The following is a 10,445-nucleotide window of genomic DNA, read 5'->3' on the forward strand; positions in this document are numbered from 1 at the left end:
AGTCTATGTTTTGCAAGGCAGGTCTCTGCCTTATGCAGAAGATTTTGTGTGTGTGTGTGTGTGTGTGTGTGTGAAAAATCGTTGTGAAATTTATCTGGTGATTTGGAAGCAAGTGGCTCGAGGCAACCATGCAACATTATGTGCACACTCAGTTGCATTTTCCTGTGAAAGGAAGCCTTCAAATTCATTTCTAAAGTGCCGTGAAAGCTCACTTGGGCCACTGCTGCTTGCCCTTTGCCTCTTTACAAGCTGTAAGCCACCATGTGGACTTGCATCAGAGAAAACTGAGTTCCACCTTGACAATTCTTCAGTGAATAACTAATTGAAATATTTACCAAGAAGGAAGACAGGCCTCCCCAAGAACTTTAATCTTTCTAGGGGCAATCGCTATTTAAAATAGGTGTCAAAGTGCCATCTAGTTCCCAAACCAACCCAAAGAAGGAGGATTTTTACAAGACTCAGTTGAAAGGCAAACTTTCTTTTACTACAGTGTTTTATTTTTGAGGTAGAGGCAGAAGTGAGCAAATGAAATGATAGAGAAATCCTAGAGAAGAGAAGTTAAGTCAAGGACAATGACACATAGTTGTAATGTTGTAATGATAGTTGCAGGATCTTGGCAGAGAAGGATGTGCCTGTGTTGAAATGCAGTTTTCACAGAATGATATCCATAGATTGGAATCTCAAGGCCTGTACAACCCAACAGTTAGGAGTTCCCAAAGGCAGCGTCATTTAATCTAAGATTCAGGAGACCCAGGACCACCTATACCATCCAGAGTGCTTCTTGTTTTTCTTTTTTTTTCTTCTTTGAGACAGAGTCTAGCTCTGTCACTGCAGGGCGGAGTGCAGTGGTATGATCATGGCCTACGGCGCCTCAACTTCCCTGGCTCCATCGATTCTCCCTGCTCAGTCTCTTGAGTAGCTGGGACTATAGGCATGTGTTGCCACACCTATTTGTTTGTTTGTTTGTTTGTTTTCAATTGAGATGGGGTCCCCCGAAGTTGCTCAGACTGGTCTCAAATTCCTGGTATATTTCTCATGATCCTCTGGCCTTGGCCTCCCAAAGTACTGAGATTACAGGCATGAGCCACCACACCTGGGTGGTTTTGAAAATACAGACCTCTGGGCCCTACTCCAGACCTGGTGAAACAGAAATCTCCTGGGGGTTGGGGGAACGGGAGAGCTATCTGCCTGCTAATCACACTAAAGTTTAAAGCCACCAGAGACCTCTGTCTTTTATACTCACTGATGGATCCAAGTGACGCAACTCAATAAATACCTGTTGAATGAATGAAGGCCTTAAGGGTTCGTGGTACTCAAAGGCTCCAATTATGGATATATTTTCCAGGCCATCTAATCCAAAATGCTGTCATAAGTAAAATGTCACATCCCCCAAGAGGCATTCCTAACCAGGCTAGGGAGCAAGGGAAGCTCTCCTATCTTTGTCCAACAGCCTCAGCGAACTGTCCCTACCTTAACAGGCCTCATCTGCCAGTACTTAACTACAAAAGCTGTGACAGAGGAAGCAGCAAACCAGCCTCACAATGCTGCACTCTAAAAAAAGATGGGATCAATAAAATTAAGGTATAAAAAGGGCCCTAGATATAGCATGTGAGTAAATCTGTCACCCAGCAATGACAGAAGTTGGGCAAACTTCTATAAGCCATACAGTTTTATCTGTAGGCTGAATAGCCAAGAGATTAAATTTCTTCCCTAATCATTCAAACCACACGAAAGAGAAGGCAAGAGAAATGCAATCTTGTTTCTGTATCTACATTGTGCTAAGATTGTATTTGCTGATAAAAACCCACTGCATCCTTCAACATCTGAATGGATTAACTGTAGTATATCTATACAATGGAATGCAATAAAAACTATTGATATACCCAAGAATGACTCTCAAATGCATTATGCAAATTGAGAAGCCAACTCTAAAAGATTACATGTTATACGATTGTTTTTAAGAAAACATTACAAAAAATGCAAAACTATGGGGAGGGATAATGGCTCTGTGGATGCCTAATTAGGATTAGGAATGGGGGACAAATTTATCTGCAAAGGAGTAGCACAAAGGAATTTTTTGAGATGATGAAATGATCCCATATTCTGATTGAGAGGGTAGTTACATGACTACATGTATATGTTAAAACTCAGAACTTTATACCAAAAGAGTGAATTTGCTGTAGGCAAATTATATATTAAAGGAACCCACTGCATTTACCATTCACAATGTAAGTTATTAGATCTCTGAGGGCCCTGAGACACTTTTCTTCTGTTTATCAGTGTGGGGAATGCAGGAAAAAGTTATCTTGAGGCACAAGTGTGAAAGTGAGGAATCACTGCTAGGCCTTAGAGTCTATGCTAAGTACATTATACCTGGCGCCAAATGTAGCATGTTAGAAACTGGAAACCGTTTTGTAGAAAATTCCTTTATTATAGTGCAAATAACTTTCAGCAGTGACATAATGTAACAACACATTTAGCAACATTTTACACCACACAGTAAATAAGAAAGTGTTTCTTTGAAAATATGTCATCATAGGAACATTATTTCTACATTAATGCCAGAAAATGCCAAGGCCGTTTATCTCAAGGCAACAGGGCTCCCTCCTTCCTTTTGGGTATCTTCTTTTTAACACAAATGAAATGACTTGCCGTTTTAACAAATCCTCAATTATAAAAGTGATGTCTCAGGGGGTTTTGAACTAAGGTCGGCAAGATTTGAAATGGGGCTTCAAAATTTTAAATAATAATTTAAAAATACTTCTGGCATAGCCCAAAAAGTAGAAGTCACTTCTATTAGGTTTTAAGTAGATATATACACTCACTCCAATTTTACTGCAGAAATGGACAGATTGTCTAAAGCCTGCTTTCTATTCCCCCAGAGCCTGATTGTTATTTATACTCCTTGGTTTTGGTTATTGCAGAACTGGGGCTCTGGTCAGAAATAACTCCTCACATACCCAAATACTTTCCTGTGGAAGCTTTAAATTGCACTTTCCATCCTGAAATTCTCACCTTAGATCTCACAGGCCCAGGAGAGGGTGTGAATACTGTTTCCAGTTTACATCTAAAGCCCCTTACTAATTTGGGCTATACCTGAATCAAATCATCACATCATTTAGATTAATCCCAATAGGCTTATCCAAGAGGTTCCCACTAACCGCACAGAGAAACAAACAGTTAACATTGTATTTTCACACTAAGCTGCCTAAGGGCTTGGCTGCTAATGAGTTAGCTGATAGGTAGACAGAATAAGAGTCTCAATTCCAATCAGTTACACGCCCTGCTCCTCTAGTTTCTGCTGAATTATGCAGTGGGTGGGAATGGTTGGCCACTCAAAAGAGTCTTCCTATGGGGCTCTTCCACCATAAGTTGAATCGAAACTCCCACAAATGTTATTTCAAGGTGCCCTTTAAGTCTCTATACAAACACTTCTCAAAATTTAGGGACTTTGAAGTGACAAGCCATGAGAAGTTAATCACAGGCTTGAAAATACCTGGAACCACAGAGCAGCCCCCACGGAACAGGCTGAATATGGTTAAATAAGTTGGCTGGTACATAAAGCTTTTCAATATACAGCCAGTCTTGTTGGATACAGTATCTTCTTATATAACACAATGGAACTGTGCTAAACAGTTTCAAAGTTGAGAAGAATCCAAATATATCACCTATAAAAAATTCACAATTTTAGTTTGTTTATTTTAGACTTTGGTACTGAAACACTGTCTACATTCTTGACACTTGAAAATGACATGGTCACTTCAGTGCCTCTGCATGTTGTGTAAAAAAAAAAAAAACTCAAAAAAGCAAAGCAGGACAAGGATGTGTCATTGCAAGACACAGTATGCTGTACAAACAAAACCTAAATTATATATAAATACACCCCCACCCCAGAACCCTGTCTTCCCTCACTACCTGATCAAAGCAATGCCAAGGGTCCCTCCCTCCAGGGCCAATGTAGCTTGTAAAGTCCAGAACCCAGGACTTTAAGCATCCCTTGCCTTGCGGTGACATTTACAGTACTGCAGCCTCCTGTTGGAGTCACCCTGTTTGATCAGTTCCATAAGTGCAGGGAAACGCCTACAGCTTAATTGGAAGCATTCACTCTACTGGCTGGATTCAAAGACCTGGAGTCCTGGGAGTTAACCTTTCAGATAAACTGGATCATTTCCTAATCTGAATCCCATCTAATCCTACTATCTCCTCAGAGCCAACACAGTAGGAAGCATCTTCTACTCTGAAGCTTCCAAAGGCATTACTTAGGGATATTGGTGAGGGTCACATAAGAAAAGTTATACAATGAGCTAACAGCTTAAGTTGATATAAATTACTTCCAAGTAAGTTATTCAGGGCCATTTGCTTCTGCTTTACACTGCATTCCACAGTCATTTTCATATTATTCCTTTAAAAGTTTATATTATAGTCGCTTTAAAAATTGTCTAAGCAGTCACCTCTTGTGTTTTTGATTAATTTAATAACAACTTAATGAGCTATTATATAAATCAAGAGAGAAATAATTAGTCTTAAGGAAGCCAATACTGTGCTAATTCCCAGTAAGGAGAAAAAGCAATGTAAATAGAATTTTACATAACCAACAATAACTTGAAAAGCAGTTTTATCAAAATGGTTTTGTAAAGGTTTCCCAAAAGCACTTACAGCAATTTATATCAAGAGATCCTAAGTTTAGGGGTATGGAGAATCTCAATTCTTTAAAGCAGAAATTCACCAGTTTCATAATTGTAATATGTAATTTTCTCCCCTAGGACCTAAGATATTTATACATTCAAAAGTTTATAACTTGCTGTTCTTGAGACATTGTTCGTTCTCTAATACATACATTGAGTGAAATAAATAACTACAAGAAAGCTTCAACAATCTGAATTAACATTATGCTGTGCAAAACAAAAACAAAAACAAAACAAAAAAAGTCAAATCTTGAACAACCTACATTCTATGTAAATACCCTGACTAAAATATTGGTTGTGCTACACAATTCCACTTCAGCGCAGAAATGCATTGATTTCACTGTACCGTTGTTGTTGGCTTTTCAAGTGTCTTTAGCACTTCTGTTTCTAAGCATTGCCTTGCTTTGAAAAGATGAATAATTTGCTACCAAATCACAAATCATCACAAATCCATTTTAGTGTGGTCTGAATAAAATCCAGCATAAATGTATTATTTTATTCTGGGTATAATGGCTCGGTGTCTTTGTCCCAACAGCTTTCTTCTTAAGGGCAAACCACGGTTGAAGTTGTCATTTTGGGTTTAAACTGTACAAAAGAAGAGACAGTGAAGCTTGCCATTTGTTTTTGTTTTCTTTTTAAGTGTCCAGATCTTGCTAGGACACTTCTTCCAGACCAACAGTCAAGACAGTTGTGGCACGTGATCCTATTTGAAATAGAGGTGGTTTAAATCAGCCAAGCTTGGTGATCTGGAGGTCTCCGTTTATCTTTATGGTGTCAATTGCAGATAACGTTTGAATGCGATGGTAAAAATCAAAAAGTTGGTGTCCATCCACAAACACTCGAAAACGTGGGTGCTCACAAAGAATTTCCACCTGGAAGAAACAAAATAATAGTCCACAATTTCAATGAACCCTACTGGGGAAAACAAATAATACTTCATTTTAGAGAAAAAAAGGCAGTATCTTCAGTGGTTCACAAACATTAGAATGCATTGAAACCTGCAGAGGGCTTGTTAGAACACAGATTGTTGGGCTCTACCTCCAAAATTTCTGATTCAGTAGGTGTTAAGAATGTGTGTTTCTACCAAGTTCCAAGGTAATGCTGATATTGCTAGAATAGAGAACCCACTTTGAGAACCATTGCTCTACACTATTCAATATAATACCTTTTAAAGATTTAAAACTGCATTCCTTTAACATATCTCCCTTCTGCCTATACTCCAGAAAGTGATGTAAAGTAGCATAGACTTGTTTATATGGCACTTAATGCCTCCACTGTCATCCCCTGAACTATTCTATTCCACCTTCAGAAGGGCCCCTCACAAGGCAGAACTGGCATCCATTAGTAGCAGACCATAATAGTCTAGACACTCAAAATATGCTAAGCACTAAGGCAGAGAGAAGGTTACACATAGTAATTACCACTGGACAAAGAACATGTAATTAACAAGGTTTTGTTGAGTCAAACAGAAATACCGGTTCCATAAGGTAAAAGCTTTTTCCTCAAGTAATTTACCATAAAGTTTAATTACTGGTAGTGTGCTATGATGGGTTTATTAAAAGCATTGGCATTCACCATGTAAGGAGGCTCCATATGTGATATTAGTCACATTTAATTCATATTACTAAAATTTTATCACCAAGAAAGGCCTATTTCACTTCAGTTTTGTTGTTGGGAGCATTATATTCCTCCTGGCAGTCAGAAGCTGTGGTTATTCACATTCATGAGCTATGCATTAAGGTTCATCACTGAGAAACTATCCTCACCAAGAGGAGCCCAAGGGGACATCACCATTCTAGAGAAGGGGGTGAGGAGAGAGAATGGGTCAAGGGTGCTTTCCAGAGACTATAACTAGAAGGGCAACTATCTCAATGCTACCACTGATGCAAAAATCATGGATTCTTATTTTCCCCTCAGAATGTAAGAAGGGAAGTGAAATAATTACTTCTTCATGAGGCACTTGAAAATTTCTAGATGAAGGGTAACCAGTTAAGTGTAGTTCTGTTTTATTGGGCTCATATGTAACATGGAGCTTTTAACTGAGTTGTCATTATTGTGATGTAATGTGAAAGTGTAATGACAATTCATCACTAGGTCTGACCCCTTTTCAACACCATTACTACTTGCATTTCCTTTTTTTTTTTTTTTTTTTTTTGACAGAACCTTGCTCTGTCACCCAGATTGGAGTGCAGTGATGCAACCATAGCTCACTGTAGCCTTGAATGTCTGGGCTCAAGCGATCCTCCCGTCTCAGCCTCCCAAATAGCTAGGACTACAGGTGTGTGACACTACGCCAGGCTAATCTTTTTTTTTTTAAAGAGGCAGGGTTTTTGCTATGTTTCCTAGGCTGGTTTTGAACTCCTTTGCTCAAGCAATCCTCTTGCCTCAGCCTCCCAAAGTGGTGGGATTACAGGCACAAGCCAATGTGCCACTACTTGCATCTCTTATTTGGCATTGCCTTTCATAGAGGAAGGTGCTGCTAATGCTGCTTGACTGAATGAAAAGTTTGGATTGTGCTTCCTGCCCAAAAGATAGTGGGGAGCAAATCTTTATTCATCCAGTCCCAAGGGAAGGAATTTGTCAGCCAGTCTGTAACTGTGAAATAGACTGCGGTTAATTAATCCAGAGCGGGAAACAAGGACACAAACATGGCCTCATTAGCAAAGGGAACAAGAGAAAATGAAATGATCATCATCATATTCTTTAAAATGTCATACAAATAAGGCTGAGAGCTAATAAGTAGCTCTCAACCTTATTAATATTTATTAATATTTAATAAGTGGGTACTTATTAGTATTGATTAATCAATCAGATATTTGGGGGTAGGTATCTACTATATGTTGGGTACTACATAGAAAAGTTACTTATTCTTAACAATTTGGTCACGTAAATATGGGTCTATTTAAATGTGTGAGCTGAATAGAACTAACAGTTACTATGGCAAGTGTTAATTTACATCAGCAAACAGAGCTCTTTTGATCTTTTTTTCACCATTGGGTGACAAATTTCCTGGACATGCAAAAATTCTGGCCGCTTCAAGTGTTCTTGGCACACACTAGGTAAGTCGAACATTATCACCCTGCCAGTGGCTGGAGCCGAGGCACTCGAGGTACTCACCCTGAATGGCTGGTCTGGAATGAATGGGAAGTAAGGGATTGCTGACTGTTCTTCACCCCTCTCCCCAGATATACAAGAATTTCTGAGTAGCTGCCGATCTGTGAACACAGCTTTGAGTTCAATTGCCACATCGGCAGGAGGGTCTTCAGAGTCCCCACAGGTCAAGCTGATTGCAAAGCTGAAAAGAAAATCATCTCATTGATTTAGGGTTGGATATAAAAACATTTCAAAATGACCCAGGTGCTTATATTTCCTGTTCCTCCTCTGGGTTTGCCCGTTTTTAAGAGGCCACTACTCTTCAAGAGAGGTTAGATTATGGAGAAGTAAGTCAAACCAGTTTATTTTGTTACCTAAAGCAAGCTCTGGTGAAAACTTTGGTGGAGCTGAAAATGACTAAAATTAGCGATTTCAAATACCCCAAAGCGACCACACATCAATGTCTTAATCCACTTAGGAATTCTCAAAAACAGCCACAGAAATTGACCACGGGAAATAATGTTAAGTTGGGTTCTTATTCATCTTGATAGTTCTTGCTTCTGGCACCATGTTTCAAAACCATAAAAAAAAAAAAAAAAAAAAAAAAAAAAAAAAAAAAAAAATCCTTTGGCCTCCCTAAGGGTCAAAGAGAAAATGTGGGCCTATATTTATAATCTCTGATATAAATAGCTGTCTGGAGAAATGATGGCTGGGATTCATACACATTCTTTTCATGGGAACATGGTACTTTCTTGGCACTGGCAACTAGCAACATTGTGCACAAGGAGAGGAAGAGGAGGAGTGCTAAACCACAACAGGAGTGGGCAGGGCTCAGCCACAGCCTGATAGTTCTGTAAAGACTCTGCCTTACCTCTCTGGGTTGAGGTCTACGATGCCCATCACTAACACCTTCTTGCCTGGTCTCATGCCACCTTTAATGTGCCCACAAAATGGAACTATCTGCAAAGGGTGGGAGAAGAAAAATGAGTTTCACAGCCTGTTAGGAAAGAGCCAAGACCTCAGATCCTGAAGGCCTGACCCACTGGAAAATGCAATAAACAAACGAATAAAATTTTAAAAAGCAACGAGAAAGGAGGAGGGTACAGGCAGAGACACAGAACACAGAGCAAAGCCATTTACCAGTCGTGGGAAGTACACGTCCGCTTGAACTGGAGAGCCCAAAGAGTTGTTTAAATGGCCATCATCTAGTTTCTAAAAATAGAAGCACACAGATTGGCTTTCCATGGGCTCTTTTTTGGGGGGCTGGAGGAAGAACCCACACAGATGTGGTGGAATCCAGCAGTCTTCCACACGCACACAGTGTCTGCCGATGATGCCTCTTCACTGTCTCTTAGATAATCTCATAACCCCCGAAAAAAACCCATCCTTTCCACCCGGTGGGTAAGCTTCTGAAGATCCGCAGACCCTTCAGATCCAGATCAAAATCAAGGTCGAGGTCCACCGAGGAGCCAGAGCCCCACGCCGGAGGAGGGCAGGCCCCTCTTCAACCGCAAACGCTTCTGGAAGCGCGGTGGGCCAGGCCTGTCCTCCGGGACGTGGCTGAAGTGGAGCGGCCGTGCTCAACTTCTCTCGGGAGCCCCGGGCGCCGACCCATTTCCAAGGGGGAATCCCCGGGACGTCGGGGGCGGTGGTGGGGCGCGCGCCCCGGACACACTCACCCACGCGCACACCTGGCTGGCGGTTGCACGGCACAGATCGGGCTGTCGGGCGCCCCCACCCCGCCATCCTCCCCAAACTCCCTCCCCAGCCCAGAGCCCCGCAGCCCGGGAGCCTCTCCAGCCCCCAACACCGGCCGCGCGCAGCCGGCGGCTGCTAACAGGTACCCGGCGCCTTCCCACGCGGGGGGCGCCGGCCAGGCCTGCGGCTTCTCAGCACCCCAGCACTGCTGGAGCAGGCGGCAGCGGAGTGCGGGGCGGCGGGGAGGGGCGCCTCGCGCGCGCCCTGCCACACTCACCACCACGGCATCGCTGTCGGCCACCGATCCCGCCATCTTCTTGCCCGGCGCGGCGGGGTACGTGGGACGCAGCGCGCGGGCGGGGATCCCGGGGCTGTCCTGCGCGGGGCGGGGGCGCGGGCGCGCGCACACACGAGGGGGCGCGCGCGCGCACGCCCGGGGCCCGGCGCCGACCTGGCAGGCAGGGCCTGGGAGGAGGGGAGGGGAGGGAGGCAGCGCGGGCCGCGAGGGCCAAGGTGCTCGCCGCGGCCCGGAACGGCCCCGGACCTGGACCGACGCTGCTGCTTGCTGCCGCTGCCGCTGCCCGACCAAGAAAGGTGGCAAGGGCCGTGCCGCGTCGGCCCTGGGCAGCATTTAAAGGCCTCCGGGGCCCGGCTTGGGAACCGGGAACAGGGCGGGGACCCGGCGGGGCTGCCGCGGCTTGCTCAGCGGGCCCTGCCCCTCGGCCATTGGACGGTGGCGGAGGCCGGGGCGGGAGGGACGGGCCTGTCCCGGTCCGGGAGGGCGGGGACCCTGTCGGCGCACACCGGCCAGAGGGTGGGCAGGGCCGGGGCTGGAGAAGTAAGGGCCCGAGCAGGTCAGGTGACAGGTGCTCGTGCCACCGGCGCCACTCCCTCCAGCCTCCTTCCTCCTCCTGCCACGTCCTGGGGGCTGGTGGGGCGGTGGGAGGCGAGGTCGAGGGAAGACTGGGT

At 43.9% G+C, this 10,445-nt stretch overlaps 1 protein-coding gene across 1 annotated transcript; it reads right to left on the reverse strand.

The window, feature by feature from the left end:
• Positions 1–2,410: 2,410 nt before the first annotated feature.
• Positions 2,411–9,872, reverse strand: LGALSL (galectin like). Its single transcript, XM_050754835.1, has 5 exons — positions 9,754–9,872; positions 8,919–8,990; positions 8,650–8,738; positions 7,803–7,980; positions 2,411–5,557 (listed from the first exon to the last, which is right to left on the reverse strand). Exons 1-5 carry the CDS (start codon positions 9,787–9,789, stop codon positions 5,414–5,416), a joined length of 519 nt encoding a protein of 172 aa, XP_050610792.1. The 5' UTR covers positions 9,790–9,872; the 3' UTR covers positions 2,411–5,413.
• Positions 9,873–10,445: the final 573 nt, after the last annotated feature.

Source organism: Macaca thibetana, chromosome 13, assembly GCF_024542745.1.
Source record: "Macaca thibetana thibetana isolate TM-01 chromosome 13, ASM2454274v1, whole genome shotgun sequence".
NCBI lineage: Eukaryota > Metazoa > Chordata > Mammalia > Primates > Cercopithecidae > Macaca > Macaca thibetana.

Coding starts and splice junctions, on each gene's coding strand:
- LGALSL (XM_050754835.1), bottom strand. CDS start 9,789: ATGGCGGGATCGGTGGCCGACAGCGATGCCGTGGTG. Junction 8,991..9,753: donor CCGACAGCGATGCCGTGGTG/GTGAGTGTGGCA, acceptor TTCTATTTTTAG/AAACTAGATGATGGCCATTT. Junction 8,739..8,918: donor ACGTGTACTTCCCACGACTG/GTAAATGGCTTT, acceptor CACCCTTTGCAG/ATAGTTCCATTTTGTGGGCA.